The sequence below is a fragment of the Suillus discolor genome, assembly GCF_016758755.1.
Source record: "Suillus discolor strain FC423 chromosome Unknown F5147scaffold_79, whole genome shotgun sequence".
Classification (NCBI taxonomy): Eukaryota; Fungi; Basidiomycota; class Agaricomycetes; order Boletales; family Suillaceae; genus Suillus; species Suillus discolor.
In genome coordinates this window covers 46409-61751 of record NW_024541326.1, presented here as the reverse complement: position 1 = coordinate 61751, position 15343 = coordinate 46409, and the positions used below count along the sequence as shown (strand labels likewise).

The 15343-nt window shown below is 46.4% G+C and overlaps 6 protein-coding genes across 6 annotated transcripts; 2 read left to right on the top strand and 4 right to left on the bottom strand.

The window, feature by feature from the left end:
* Positions 1-1793: 1793 nt before the first annotated feature.
* On the top strand, positions 1794-2804 carry F5147DRAFT_585014 (Alpha/Beta hydrolase protein; the record flags this gene model as incomplete). The annotated part of the gene is made up of 6 exons (XM_041431827.1): positions 1794-1882; positions 1937-2296; positions 2358-2386; positions 2497-2626; positions 2675-2696; positions 2754-2804. Coding segments are annotated over 6 exons (681 nt in total), but the record flags the coding sequence as incomplete, so codon positions are not given.
* Positions 2805-5309: 2505 nt separating this feature from the next.
* F5147DRAFT_657162 (kinase-like domain-containing protein) lies at positions 5310-7373 on the bottom strand (the record flags this gene model as incomplete). The annotated part of the gene is made up of 4 exons (XM_041434226.1): positions 5310-5783; positions 5840-5988; positions 6042-6299; positions 7214-7373. 4 exons carry the CDS (start codon positions 7371-7373, stop codon positions 5310-5312), a joined length of 1041 nt encoding a protein of 346 aa, XP_041287516.1.
* Positions 7374-7520: 147 nt separating this feature from the next.
* On the bottom strand, positions 7521-8306 carry F5147DRAFT_657161 (uncharacterized protein; the record flags this gene model as incomplete). Its single annotated transcript, XM_041434225.1, has 1 exon — positions 7521-8306. The coding sequence occupies one exon, from the start codon at positions 8304-8306 to the stop codon at positions 7521-7523; it is 786 nt and encodes a 261-aa protein (XP_041287515.1).
* Positions 8307-9530: 1224 nt separating this feature from the next.
* F5147DRAFT_778998 (uncharacterized protein) lies at positions 9531-11914 on the bottom strand (the record flags this gene model as incomplete). Its single annotated transcript, XM_041442224.1, has 13 exons — positions 9531-9608; positions 9660-9722; positions 9774-9836; positions 9888-9950; positions 10001-10063; positions 10126-10195; positions 10724-10812; positions 10859-10948; positions 10998-11174; positions 11235-11268; positions 11319-11541; positions 11589-11721; positions 11777-11914. 13 exons carry the CDS (start codon positions 11912-11914, stop codon positions 9531-9533), a joined length of 1284 nt encoding a protein of 427 aa, XP_041287514.1.
* Positions 11915-12421: 507 nt separating this feature from the next.
* On the top strand, positions 12422-13169 carry F5147DRAFT_778997 (uncharacterized protein; the record flags this gene model as incomplete). The annotated part of the gene is made up of 4 exons (XM_041442223.1): positions 12422-12607; positions 12654-12749; positions 12800-13072; positions 13125-13169. 4 exons carry the CDS (start codon positions 12422-12424, stop codon positions 13167-13169), a joined length of 600 nt encoding a protein of 199 aa, XP_041287513.1.
* A 492-nt stretch (positions 13170-13661) lies between these two features.
* F5147DRAFT_585054 (uncharacterized protein) lies at positions 13662-14252 on the bottom strand (the record flags this gene model as incomplete). The annotated part of the gene is made up of 3 exons (XM_041431833.1): positions 13662-13769; positions 13816-13908; positions 13962-14252. The coding sequence occupies 3 exons, from the start codon at positions 14250-14252 to the stop codon at positions 13662-13664; spliced, it is 492 nt and encodes a 163-aa protein (XP_041287512.1).
* Between the last annotated feature and the right edge of the window lie 1091 nt (positions 14253-15343).

Below are 15343 nucleotides of genomic sequence, written 5' to 3'. Positions count from 1 at the left end.
CCCAACCCGACTGTTCTTCGACATACTCCTGAGCGCGGATACGATGTTGTAGCTGGCGATATCGTTCAAGTCATTAGAGGTAACCCACTCCGTGCGTCGGGGACGGTGCTGCGCGTGAATCTCAATGATAAAACATTGACATTCAAAGACATGCTGCAAAAGGAGGTCAGTTCCCGTTGATTTCAGTTATCCATCTGATGGTAATGATTACAGGTCACAACCTCTATAATGTATGTCGCGAGAATTCATGGGCGGGCGGACCGTGATCCGATGCGGCACCTTCTCGGTAAGGAGGTATTTATCATACAGGGCCCCATGAAATCCTACCGAGGGACCTTGCAATCGCTTTCTCAAAACAGATGTGAGGTTGCAGTTCAAGGCCGGAAGCAAGAGTTCATGCGAGCTCACGTCGCCAGGTCAGGAAACACTTTACTTGCTTTAATTTGTTTAATCCCACTCATGCGCATGCAGCTGGAAGGGAGTTCTCCTCACCGGTGTTTACTTGCCTCCGAGTCAGCTGAGGGAATTCCTCAAATTAGTTCGAAGTTCATTTGTCCAACTCCCGCATGTTGCACCCCCTCAAACTCCTCGTCACTCACCTTCTCCTGATGAGCCCACTCCTGTTGTACAGGTATCGGTGTGGGATGCCTCCATCAAGTCGCTGGGGATAGACCGGCGTCCCTCCCTCACAACACTCCATGATGACCCTTGGACATTCAACGAAAGCGATAGGGCAGAACGCCTATTGCATCCTCCCGATGCGAGTGCATCATCCGCTCCTTGTATGGCCTAATTTATTTCATGTTCTATACTGCATTCACTGACGTTGATCGCAGCAAACGGTCTCGCTGGAATTTTACACAATCCCCTAATCACCGAGTTATGCTATAATTGGCATATGAAATTACGTATAGCGTACCCATCATCTGATTGGGCATCCTATCATAATCGGATCGTTGACACGGTTTCACCGGACCCATTCATCCTCCAGGGAGGACCAGTAAAAGATGGTGAAATATTCATCAGATACTCCTCCAGGACGAAAAATAAGGGGATGAAGGTGGATCCTATTCCTCTTGGATGTCTTCTCCCGGAACCACCGGTAGGGAAAAACAAGAAGTTCACTTTGATACGAGGCGACCTCATGGGGAGCATTCATACAACGATGACAGCGAGGAAGGATGCGACAGAAATAACCACAATCGAAGGAAAGAAATTTGCTCGTGCTGATACATGTCTGATTGTCAACAAAACCGTATAGACAAAAAAAGTTGCCTATATTGTATGAATTTTCTATTATAATATACCATGTTACCTATGACCTATCGAATAGCCTGGCGTGATTGTCTGCTCGATAATCATGTTTTGAAGAATATACATGCTTATTGATCAGGCGGTGCAAGCCATCTTCGACTCAGGCAAGCAGATGCAAGTGACATGAACTATGAGTGTTACATATGATCTAAACAAGTAAAACAGACATCTAACTGCACTATAGCCTTACCCCATTCATCATTGCTTTAACCCCAATTTTCTAGTGCCTCGCATTACCCACGTACTACCTACCCACGATCGGATTTACTGACCCAATCGTAACAGCACCTACGCGCCCAATCCCCGACTCCTTTTTCCCACGATGTTTTGTCTTTGCAGCCACTCAGACCTTCGGGCGTCCTGACCTCAGTCTGGCAAGTCCAGCAGTGGCAATTGCTTTCAATGGGTTGTTTTTACAAGCCACACAGACCCAATACTACATCATACTCAGATACAACTAAAAAGGAAAATTCCGAAACTCCTCAACTTCAATCTCGTGGGATGTGGTTCAAGAGGAGATCCCTGCAGTCGACTTCGTGAACAAATACTCTGGTCTCTTTTCTTTCAAGTCTGTTCATTTCACTCGGATCTAGTTGCAGGTCACTGACCGATTGATATTTAGTCAAACATACACGGACTACCTCAACGAGAAGGCCGCGACGTACAATTACACTGGCTACATGGATAAGTACGTTACATACCCTCCAACAGGTCTTCTTCCCCTACCTGGAGACTCTATCGAGTTTGCCGAGGGCTGCGATGTCTGGGACGACATTTTCTATAATGCATTGGTTATCAATGTCAAGGAAGCTATTCACGCGCCCGTTGAGACCCAGTGGTCGGAATGCTCCAATATCAATGTTTTCCCCAATGGAGACAACAGCTTGCCTCCTGTCTTCACCGTGTTACCGAATGTTATCGAGAAGAACCAGCGGACCGTCATTGTGCACGGTCTCGCCGACTTCATTCTCATTGCTGATGGGTATGACTTCACCTTCGACCCTTGATCTTCGTATATTCTGACGCATGGTTCGATGATTTAGAACCAGAATTGTCATTCAAAAGTCAGTGCGTTCTTGAGTGTGACTATATCACTTTCATTGATAGGATTCATCTATAGCATGACCTGTGCGTGACTCATAATGTTTGATGCACACTACTAATCACTCATTATATTCTCAGGGAATGGGTTGCAAGGATTCCAGACGCCCATCGCTAACGACAGCTTCATTGTCGATGGTGTGGGTGCCTATGGCACAACACATTCGGAGCGGGGACTCACATACTACGAAGGAGCTTTGAGTGGACACATGTGAGTTTGCCACAATTCACAGGGTCCCGTTTCTGATGTCTCCTGTAGGATTCCACAGTTTGCACCAGTGGTAAGTTGGCAACGCTGATGTGCAGGTGCGCCCTAACACAGGAACCGATGATTTTAGGCTGCCTTCCAGATTATGCAGTACCTGATGGGCTTTAGGGACACGCCTTAGATAGATATTTACTTCGTTTCCACATCGCAGGCAGAGTCAGGTTGGATGTGCCATCATCCTGCTGGCCCTGAATCAAAGTCAGCAGACCATATGTCCTGTCGGAGAGCTCACACTAGTCCTTGTATTTGTATCACCTTGGTGTTTATATATACATTCATGGAACAAATCCTGCCGCATCAAGACGTGACTGCATTTTTTGAAGGGTTCCAGGCAACAATCTCTAAGGTTTCTGTAGTCGGGAAGGACATGCAGGACCTGCCAGCAGACTGTAAGCGCGGATGAAGGCTTGTTTCATAGCCTAGGCCATACAACTCTCATGAAACTGCCCTTATAGGCAAGATGCATCATCAATTGAACGAAGACGAACGCAAAACCTGCAAGACGGGCGACGGCAAGGCAAGAAGTATGCATTGATACTACCCAAAACTGTCACTCCCTAATTTGCCATGGTTTTTCCAGCGCGTCACTTCGCATCAGTGAGTAGTATACCTACGATTTCACCAGAACGACTCAAGGCTTTCGGTCATGCCACAACGTACACGGATCGATCAGGTGCACGTCTGGCCAACACAGAATCCCTGTCTGCTCTCGGCCCACATCTTCATTTACTGGTTGGTTCTCGTTCACAATTTTGTAAAATGTGACTAGTACTACTCATAGTACTGGTCGAATATGTCCTTGGCGAATATGTCCTTGGCTCTTGGACGATTGGTGTGTGTTGAACGTTGTTAGGATCAGAAGGTTTACATCACGTGACTGATATGTCTTGACTCTTGAATGCGTCGGTTCAACAATTTTTATTCATCCGTTTGTGTATCTGCGTCTATACGTGCGATATATATACGATTACTAATAAAGTCGTACCCGAATGCAAGGGTCAGAACAATCAACGCCTTGGCCATTGACCAACAGCACGTACGGTTAGTATATGACGCCTCCTACTTACCTTCAAAGCAACTCCATCGTAGCAAATTCGGTCGATAATCGATAATCTCAACTGCGGCCCCATCACGCTGTCGTACTATATACACACTCAGTCCTTCAGCCCTTCGTGTGCGCTCTCTCCATCATACTCAGTGCTTGGTATTCATGATTGCATTATTCCAGATGTTTGAGAAAGGTGTGTGGCTTGCAACTCAGACTCTGAGTTACATGGTATCCCACTGACATGTTTCCACCATTAGCACTGCTTTCATCTTAACTGCCCGACGACACACGGTGATTCTTGTTCTTTGAGCTAGAGAGTGAGCCCTCACCAGACACCACAGGTATGTCTTGGTTTCACCACGTTCCTATCTGTCTCCTAAGCGACCTCGAACACGCCCAGGTTTTGAGGGAAACGTTCAACGTGCACCAAGGTCCACAGTTTAAGGACGCTGCGAACATGCAAGAGATGATCATCCAATTAAATTGCTGACCTTCGCAGACGTTGCCCGCGGCATGGACAGTACAGTGGATATAACCTGAGTCCTCCTGACCCTCTTCATGCCGCGTTTCTTGGCCACATTTGCCGAGGTTCTCAGCTGCTTGACTTCTCTCTACCATGCTGGTCTCAGTATCTCTCCCGTCGGTTGCACCGGCCCGCACCATGGCTTAAGCAACCCGGCCCACGTCAGCTCAGTACTCTCATAGCTTTAGTAAGCTCGGGCGCGAGATAATAAGGTAAATCTTCTGGCCCGCCGCTGACATCGCGCTGTCTTCAGGGGGTGGTATTCAGGTCGGGACCTAGTGGTGGCTTGGAACCTGGGGCCCAGGGATTTAGCGAATCCGGTTACAGTGTCAACATTGCATCCCGTTCGCCTTTCAGTGCCTGCCGTGTCTGGGCGTGGCATCGCCATGAATAAGTCTGCTTTCCTGGCCACAAGAGGTTCAAAGAGCCAAAGTCACCTGCACGAGTAAGCTCACCTCGGTTTGACAAACATACTGCCCAGTACCGATAAATGCTGAATCCTGGACAAAAGAAGAAAAGATTAACGCGATCCACTGGCAGGTTCTAGGAAAAGGTGAGTACCTCCATTTACAGATGTTCCTGGTTGTCCTCGAGGCTGTTAGGATGATCTCGAGATACCATACAGTGCCGTTGGGTGAGCTCGTCATCTACTGTCATCGCATGGAGTCCTAATGAGCTGGATCTAGCATGCGACAGTTTTTCCTCTGGTTTTCGTACAATGACTGGAATAAATATGGTTGTACTCTCTGCAACAATGGAAGTGTAGGCACTTGTTGATCATTGTTTTCACTAAATCCCACTCATTGACGGTTGCTTGATCTGTAAGAACATAATTGAAGATGACGAATTCACTAGCACATATGTAGGCCAGCGTGCAATTGTGACTCAAATAGAAATTCGAGATTTCAATGGGACTCGTAGAATGAAATATTGATAAGGGAACGTAAAGGACGGCTGCACAGCCGCGCTAGGCTCAACAAAGATAAGAACATTACGATATCGTGACATGGACTATCTTCTGACACAATCGGGAACCGATTCTGATGTTAATAATATCAATGGGGCTCGAGAACCATTTCCTCTGGAGGTAGGGGCTCATCAATGGCCTCGTGAGATACCCATGTGTTGAGGATCCCCTCGATCTCCTCGTGAGTAATGCCAGTACGCGTTTGATCTGCATCTGCATCAAGAAATTTGTAACGCCATGCTTGAACGAGCTCTCTGACCCTGCCAAAGTAAGTCGTCGTGCGGTCCATCAATTCCCTGTCGCACCGCGGCACGAGCACCAGCCCTGATTTATATGGAGCAGCCGCAGTGCCCATGCTCTCAATGACTTCACTCCACCGTTCCGCTTTCTTTGGGCTGCCCTTCGGCCCATCAAACGTGGTAACAAAATCAACGAAAATGTAGAAGAGACTCTCGAGGTCATCACTGGGAGTGTGCTCGACCATCGCATTTCCCCAACTCTGGGTTCTTTCAATCGCAGCTATTGCATAGAGAAGGCGGATAGACATGTATGGTATGGTGCCCTTCGAACAATCAGATCAGCCACTTGTACCAAATTGAATTTACAACTTCGACTCACTGTACCGCGTGAACGAACACTGGTGTTGCCTTGCGTGATGATCTGCACGTGGTCAAAATCAATGAAGTACCCTTGTCCTTCATAAATGATAAAGTTGTTCGGGCTAAGGTCTCCATGTAGGACATTCTTTCTGACCATTTCCTTGTGCGCTAAGGATGAACTGTAAGTGTCAGACTCAAATTTAAGCACCAAAGAAACCCACCGACTACGAAGTCGCGAAAAGCGCTTATTAGCTCTCGTTTAGTCGAGTATGTCGACAATGGTTCTCCACAAGGGGTCAAAAGCATGTGCCGGTGATATTTACAGCGGAATCCAGGACTGAATTTCCCGTGGCAATGACGGATGCGCAGCGTGGAGTCAGGCTCTCCATTGTACTCAACATCCCAAGCCGCAACGAGAGTAACTACATTAGGGATGCCCCGAACCAGCTCAAGGACCTTTTCTTCGTGATCCTTTTTTGCTTCATCCACCCAACAATCCTTCAATGCATATTCGACTCCGTCCCTGTCCCGAACGCGGTGTAGAAACAACAATACTGCTAGGAACAAATGAAGCTCCTAACTGTATCTATAAATGTTGAAAGGTCGCGCGTTGCCTAGTCTGCGTTGCTTGAGGAGACAAGTGCGTTCGACCCTAAAGGGGAGGTGAGTACAGCAAAGATCTAGAGGTATGTGCAGGAACGCGAAGCGCGAGAAAGCGCAGGTGCGCGCAAGGTACGAAGGCGCGGGAACGCGCGCGCGTATTAGCGCGAAGCGCGGGAAAGCGCGCGCGCGTAAGCGGTAATAAGAGAGACTAAGCTTAAGTGATAATATGATGCAATATAAGAAAAGAGAGATGCAAAGTGTAGACAAATGGACTTCTACTATGTTCTGCTAAGTAAATAGTGGGTGGTAACTAGTAAGTGAAAGGGAAAAAGTAAGGTTCCGTGTAGTATGTACTGCTGGCGCTTATATAGCGCGCCTAAGCGCGGTCATGCGGAGCCGAAGCGCTACCAAGTAGGTATGTAAAAATATATATGAGTGAGAAACTATGATAAAAATAAAGGTGGAACTATGCTAATAAAGGAAATGGAAATATACGTACTAGGGAGCTTGGTGGACAGTGGATGGATGCATCTGGATGGCTGGCGCTATAGGGCGCGCAAGCGCGGGAACGCGCGCGCGCGTATACATCGCGAAGCGCGGGAATGGTGCGCGCATGGCGCGCGTTGCGCGGGAAAGCTGCGCCTCATATAGGAATCGCTGTGGACAGTACACAGAGTGGTGCTGCGAGTTGGTGCTGTATACTCCCTAGTGGAAACTGCCATATCACGCCATGAGAGGCATGATTCTCTACAGTGGTAACAAATCGTTCCGCGAGAGAAAAGACCCTGACTTCTCCACAAAACGGCGATAATCCATAACTTCTGCTTTTTCTCGTCCTCTATCCAACCGATCCCATTGTCCCCCACGTGGCAATGTGATTGCTGGCAGGACTCATTGCACATGTGCATGGTGGGATCCATGCCATAGGCTTTGCTGTTGGCTAACGACATGGTGTTGAGCATGTCGACAAGACGCGTCGGGTTTCCGTTGATGGTGATGGGACGTGTGACGATAAGACCTGAATGGTCTATATAGTGAGCGCGAAGATTATTTGCTGCAAGGCTGAAAAGGATGACGAAGCGGCGCCAGGGCTGTTCTCACATCATGAGGTAGCCTTTGGTGACCACCCCCTTGAACAACGGTATGTTATGGTTTGCGCCGAGGTCGGATTCGGTGATCTCGACGCATGTTAGGACGTGTGCCCAACTTTTTGGTTGAACATCACGATCGATGAGGACTATATCGGGCTTCTGGTTGTTGGTCGCGTCCGGAATAGGAACATTGCAAAACTCCGGTGACCATTGCCGATGCGGGCGTTTGATGTCTGCAGGCTCGAAAGGGTACATAGGCGAGCGATGAGGGTACGTCTCCTTATATGACATGCGCATGACATTATGGATGGCGTTGAATAGACGTGCCCATCTTTGGGCTCGTGTCCGCACCTTCGAAGGCAGTTTTCTTTTCGGTCTTGTTGGATTGAATTCCAGTGCGTCGCAACTCTGGTCACTGGCGTCAGTTGAAGTTGACGCAGATGAGGAATCCTCGTCCCCTGTCCTCACCACCTCATCCAGCACTTTCTGCTTCTTCACTTTCTTTGTCCCCCATAATACATTCCTCTCTAGTTTCCACTTCTGACTGACGAGTATATGTGCTCCAGTGGTATAAGTAATTTTCTCGATAGTTGATATGTCGAGACTCGATGTCGGAATAATACGATCCATGAGAGAAGGAGCGGTGGCAGGGAGATCAGTTTCTTCCCACAAGATGTTGCCTTCAAGAGCTTTGTCTAGTAGTCTGTCCATGGGTGACTGGTCGGGGCATGAGGGGAGTGCACTCGGCAAGTTGAACTTCGGCAAAATGACAGATGTTGAGGTGCTCGTCATGGTGGTGGGAAGATGAAGCGCAGTGTGTTGTCATCAAAAAATCTATATGTAGTAGCTATCAGTTTTTCTTTGATCATGGTCGTAAAGCGTCGTCATCATACCGGATACCAGATAAGGACCTATAGTTCCGTTTGAATATATTATGTACAACTACATCAGTTGATTGGTTAAATTTAGTAAAAGTTAATTCTGTGTTGTCACGTACGATGGGGGAAAAGAAAAAAAGAAAAAAAGCAAACTAGGCATTGTATTCGATAAGTAGTGAATCAGAATCAGACTCAGCATGAAGCTCCGCCACAGCGCTAGAAGCTGCAAAATTGAAGTCTGACAATATTCAGTCCATGTATCTACAACAAGTGTAGAACAAGTCCTTATATAAAGGACATACGAAAAATCCTTATGAAATTGAGTGTCTGTTGAAGTTTATACATGACATCTTGTTAGGGGTAGAATGAGAAAGGAAATCAAGAAATCAAGGTTTCGCTACCTAAGTAGTGAATCAGACTCAGTTGAAGCTCCGATAGAAATGCCTAGCACCTGCAGCTCGACCCACAACTTCGGCTGGCACTACACAATAGTAAGAGTAATCCTAAGCAGTCTGTATTCAGAACACATAGCAAGCTGTACCGCTGTGCAAATAGTTTGAGTGTTTGCTAATCGTGAAATTAATCGAATTTTAACCACTGCGGGCACTCAGCCAATAAAGCGGAAGTTAATTTGAATTTGACCTTTCAGGCTAGTTTCTTTTGGGCCGTACACAGATCAGCGGAAGGCACTCAGCCGCTTTCACAGAGAGTCTCATTGGTAGGAATAATGAAATCGGACAGGTTTGCATATTTTTGCAAGGTCTCCTGGGAATCAACAAAGTCAATGTTCGGCATTTATATCAAGACAGGTATTAAATCCGATCACAGGTAAGTGGTAACGCGAGGCACAACAAAATTGGGGATCAATGTGATGAGTGGGGTGCAGTATGTACATATGTAGTGAGTGATATCCGGATAGACGAATCGAGACAAGCATATAGAGCGAGCGCAAAACTGACTAAAATACGGGGCTATCGTGCAGTCAGGCGTCGGTTTTACTTGGGTCATATGTAACACTTACATTTCATCCCACCTACATCTGCTTGCCTCCGGCGGCTTGCACCGCCTGATCAATAAGCATGTCTTCCTGCAGAGTATAAAAACCATAGTAAACCTCAAGGGACTAGAGCAGAGTAAATTAAGATGTGTGAACCGTGAAGGCGTCCGCATCGACGTCCATACAACAGTCTGAATCCCCCTCCAGCTTCAGTATTTCCTGTAGAAAATTAAATCGTAGCGCGTCACAAGTAAATTAGGAGGTGCAAACCGTGAAGGCGTCCGCATCGACGTCCATACACCCGTCTGAATCCCCCTCTAGCTTTAGTATTTCCTGTAGAAAATTAAATTGTAGCGCGTCACAAGTAAATTAAGAGGTGCTAACCATGAAGGCGTCCGCATCGACGTCCATACACCCGTCTGAATCCCCCTCCAGCTTCAGTATTTCCTGTAGAAAATTAAATCGTAGCGCGTCACAAGTAAATTAAGAGGTGCAAACCGTGAGGGCGTCCGCATCGACGTCCATACACCCGTCTGAATCCCCCTCCAGCTTTAGTATTTCCTGTGAAAGTTAAATCGTAGCGCATCACAAGTGAATTAAGAGATGCAAACCATGAAGACATCCGCATCGACGTCCATAATCCACTCTGATTTCTCCTCCGATTCCAGCATCTCCTGCAGCGAAGAAAGATGTCAAACTTCATTCGCAAGAGGAGAGTAAATTGAGTTGTACGAACCACATATATTTCGCACGTGAGAGGAGGTGACATGGTAGTTGCAGAGGCAGTGAAGCTGGATGGATTGTCTCTAAAACAGCAAAGGTAATTGTCAATGTCGGTGACAGAGGCCAGGGTAGTTTATTTTATTTTATCTTGTTTATTTTTAAGTTTAAACATACCGCCGGCGAGTGCAAAGGAGGGTTTCACGCCGGAATCATATCTTTCGTCGTCAGCTAGAAATTGGTGGACGACCTCGAGGATACTGGGCGCATAAGGGAGTAGCGCGGATGTGGCAAATGTAGATTCTTGAGGGGGCCAGTCTTTCTTTCTTCCTCAGATTTGAAGCCGTTCTGTGTCGTATACGCAGCGGGGTGCAAGCAGCTTGTAGTTTATTCGATATTATAACTTACTTTAAACATGATGATCAGAAAATCACATAAGGCTATTTGAATTCTAATTTATGAGTAGGCGGGGTAAATACCTCGTGCACATTATGAAATAGTCAGAACAATGCGTTTACACAGCCCAAATAACACTGACTACAGTGTCATGAAGCCGCAGGCAAAATTCCATTAATGTCCCTGAATGAAGAGCGTGCATGGCAATGTTTACCAACACGCAGATTATAGCAAATCGAGCAAGTTGCAAGGTGGACGAAGCTCCCGCAAGGGGCGGGGCAGGCATCACATCTTCCTCCATCGATATCTGAAGTTGATTAGTTATCACCGTCACAAGAAATTCTCGACCATACCGATTCGCCTTCTTCCCAGACTTTCACGTTACTGTGTCCGTTAAAGCAACTGCCAGTGACAACGGTGCACCCAGCACGCCCTTCGTGCGACTACAAATTGTGAGTATGGATGGTAATGTATATCAAGTTCCAGACTTACTGCGACGGGGATGATCTGATCGCCCCGATTCCCATGTGTCAGCTGTCCTCGATATGCCCCTGTATTGTAATCGAATACACGAGCAAATCCATCATCACCTCCAACAAAAACAAGTCCCGCCTCGCGAGCAATGGAGATTTGCAGAGGAACGTTACAGAGGATCACATGGTTGTAGGACTGTACACGTTATAGGGTAGGAATAGCATATTTATCCACCCCATCTTTGAGATTGCTCACGAGGAGGAAATTGCCCTCGAGGACGGCATTACCGCTACAGCATAAGAGTGAATATCTAGTACGGAGGACGAAGTCCTCACTTACATTCTTCCCTGCACCTTCTTGCGCCACTTTAAATCCCAAGGTTCGATAGAATAGCAGAATCTGAAAGCAAGAGTTTGACTGAAAACAAGGATGCAATCGTCAACCAACATTTCACCGCTTTCCAGAAATGACACCAGAAGGGAAGCACCGTTGTCGTAGAAGTGTACCGTGCGCGCAACATACGGCTGCTTTTCAGGGTGCGAGGTGATAGGCACGAGAGTTTCTAACAACAATCAATATCATGCAATAATCGACGGCTGGGCATCTCACTGTCTGATGTGAATTTCCAAACATGCGGACGACCACTACCGGCACTCGCCAATCGTCGATGGACGGGATCCCAAGCAAGCGACTCTACCGCACTTGAGTGGCCGATGGTCGTGCTCTGGAATTCGAATAATGCCTGAGTTGATCAACTGTCATCAGCAAGACCAATAGTGATACCCCTATTCACATACCTCATTGCTCCTTTCGTAAACTTGAATGTTGCCATCTGAAGCGCCAAATGCAAATGATGCTTCACTACGATCGTCGACGTGCATCCAGGTAATGGCACTGATATAGCCTGCTGCTGGTGTAAATATCTCCTGAATCATTTCGCCGGACACTAAGCTCCATACTACTATTCGACTATCGTTACCTATCTGGCTGTCAGTACAAGTTAAGTGAGAGATAGGCTGATTACCTCCAGTAAGGAGCAATGTTCCATGCATATTCACAGCCAAGATATTGACCGCCTTGGTGTGACGAGTGAGAGTATATTTGCTAGAAAACTATTTCGGCGTCAGCGAAAATATAATTTTGACTGAAGTTGGAGACTTGCATCCATGGTGAAGACACTTAGGAGGAAAGTTGCCCGTATTTAACTACAAACCCAGCACCGACAGTCAAATTGATCGTGAAGTTTCTAAACAAAAGGCAGCATAAACAATTGGCTAATTGTCCGTTGACAACCATGGAGATGTGACCGGAGAAGCGTCAATATGATTTAGAGTTTGATCGCGGGGATACTGACTTGATCGGTGATGAAATCGCCTATTGTTCAATACAAAACTGCCCGGACTGCTTTTAAATCAGAAAGTAAGTGCTCAATTATGCAACTCATGGCATCGAAAATAATTTCTCGCAAAGATAACACTCTCAAGGCAAGGTTCAACCCGTATGGCAGACCTTCTCCGCGCTCTCTCAGGGGAACCATGAACGCATACGAAATGCAGGAACTGGAATGGGGCATTAAGGCATCGATCAAGTCCTATCAACGTGAACTTCGGCAACGTGAAGATGACAAAGTAAGTAAATCAGCTACCTACAATTCCTCATCGTTAAGCATGTCAGGATGTGTGGATGGGATTCGCTATGGATCTCGACCTGCCCATTAGTACAGGGAGTGGAACATATGGCTGTGCGGACACCACGATGGTAGATGACGAGGTTAGTAATATCTCGCTCGCCGCTTATGGACACTGCTTACTTTAAATTAGAATGGACCCCTGGCTATCGTTTCGACGACAAACGACTGTGGTGAGGCCCAGTGGTACCAGTACCAATCGCCAAAAAAAAGAAAACTTGTTCGCAGATTACACACACGTGTAAACAAGTATATCGATCGTCACTGTGAGATTAAGCATGTCAGTACTGAACAGTTACGCGAACGCATGTACATTGCGCTGCAAACTGCATTGCTGGATGTGGATGTTGACGAGATTATGCTGCCTGAAGCGAGTCCAGATGAAGCCAAAGTCAGGAAACACAGTGTAAGACAGATGATTGATTCCACAGCAATCCGTATGAATGATGTTGTGTTAGGGGCTTCAACAGGACTGCCTCACCTCACTCATGGTTACACGATGAGTCCTCAACGGAATCAACTATATCATCCCCCACAGTGTAAAATGTAGCCTTCTATCCCTTGGAGCTGCAGCAACTGCACAATCAGGCATGGTCTATAAAACAGGTAAGTTTACGAACCTTTCGATACATCAATGTTCCTAATCAGTAGAGTAAGGATACCCTGCCGCAATGCCTGGACACTTTCCAGACTGAGCATGCAAACTTCGAAGAGTCGTCCAGAGTATCCCATGTACAATAGTGCCATATCACCAGAACAGATGAAGTATGCTGTATGATAGAGTTGCTACAAATGATGAATAAAGGTTTACTGTTTGTTGTAGAATAAAACTTACAAAATCATCTGCTTCATGCCAAGTGATGTACTTCGTATGGTTCAATAGCCATATCTATTGATATGGTCAAAAGTAGATCACTTCTGATACCGATCAGTCAACTAACCTGCTTCTATGTAATTTTTTGGCTTTAGAATATGGTATTATAAAGCAAGCATTCTTATGCCGAAGTATCACGGCTACAACTATTTTTCAAAAAAATACGAAGCATATCACCGATGACCCAACTTCCTTCATAACGTTCAAGGATAGGATATCGTTTCTGCGCCTACAGGAAATGAGTGACGAAGACTGTCCATAAGACCGAAACCCACCTCTACATAGACAATGGCTAACTGCGGCTGTGCTTGGAGCCTCCATGACTTATGTACTTTGAGGTATTCACGGGCTAGTTGTGAAACAAAAGCCTGCATGAAAACAATTTAAACAGATAGATGGGACAGACACAACAAAAACGCACGCGGGTTTCTTCATACTCAGACGCAGGCCAGCCAAGTGTCTCCTGCAAATTGTATCCGCCCCGACTGAGACGGGAAACCTCTCCTCGCGGCTTCGGAATCTTGGAGGGCAAAGGAATTGCTGGCGGAATTTGTTCTACGGCATCAGGCGACAATGAATCTGTGTCGCATGAAAACACTTGATGCTGTGTCAAAGGAGGAGGGGTATAACCTCGTTCAGGGGGAAATTCGCAATGGATGGTGAGAGGCTTGAAGTGGCGACAATACCGCCATTCAGGACGCGCTTTGGGCATAATTCAGTTAGACAAACTTGTTAAGCGGGTGAATATGAACTTATTACCTTCATGATCAGCAGGACATGCTATTTAGCAATGCGCGGATCGGTCGCTGGCGGGATATGAGTTGTTAGTTCGTTCCAGTGTCGAAGTGACTACCTTGTACTCACGTGTAGTACATGATTTTGGTCGGTCTTAGTTGTTATGTTATTATTGTAAACAAAATGAATGACTACTACGCAAAGTGAACGACTACAGACAGTTCTTTGTTTTCATGCAACAAGTACTAAGACAATAATAATGATAATAATGATAACATTGACAACATAATGACATTGACTACTACGCAAAGTTAACAACTAAATTAAATGATGATGGCAAGAGAAGGGAACCTTCGAAACAAGGTTTCGAGGCTTAAGTAGTGAATGGGAGGATTACACTCCGCCGGAAGTACCCGAACCGGCTGAGCGGCTCTGGGTCTGAGCGTTTGAGTGGCTGCCGGATAATTCCGTCGGAGTTTTGACTGTCTCGGAATTCACTACTTAGGCCCCGAATCATGGTTTCATTGTTTTCCTTTCCCCTATTATCATACCGCATACGCAACATTATAACAGTAACTTAATCTCATGTAGATGTAGTCTGTAGATTAGTAGATTGTTATAACCTGAAGTTATTGTATACGTGTTTACATTGTAGCGGATCTAGTCTTCAACTGTGTATTGCCAAACGCTATGCAGGTCATGAAAAGAACTAAGGTCTACCTCGCGCACGCCGCTGAGCCGTTGAGTAAGTCATTCCATTCGGTCATGGGGTCATGATAGCTCATGTCAAATCGTCACGCAGACCGACGTCGATCGCTCCCGGCCTCAAAGTACTTGTGAGTGCCTCGGGCATCACGTCCCTCGCCCCTATCGCTTTCATCCACCCGCATCTAGATTTATGACTCGGCTGTCCAAAAGCACTCAGCCAAATTAATGAATTAGACTTCCAGCGCGTTTTTTGTCAGAGGTCCCCCGTTCGTTGTTCTACCTGTCTTATTGTGATCTTGTTCTAATTCTAATGTCTGGTTCTTATCTATTGTAGCGGTCCTAGTCTACGAAATTAATGAA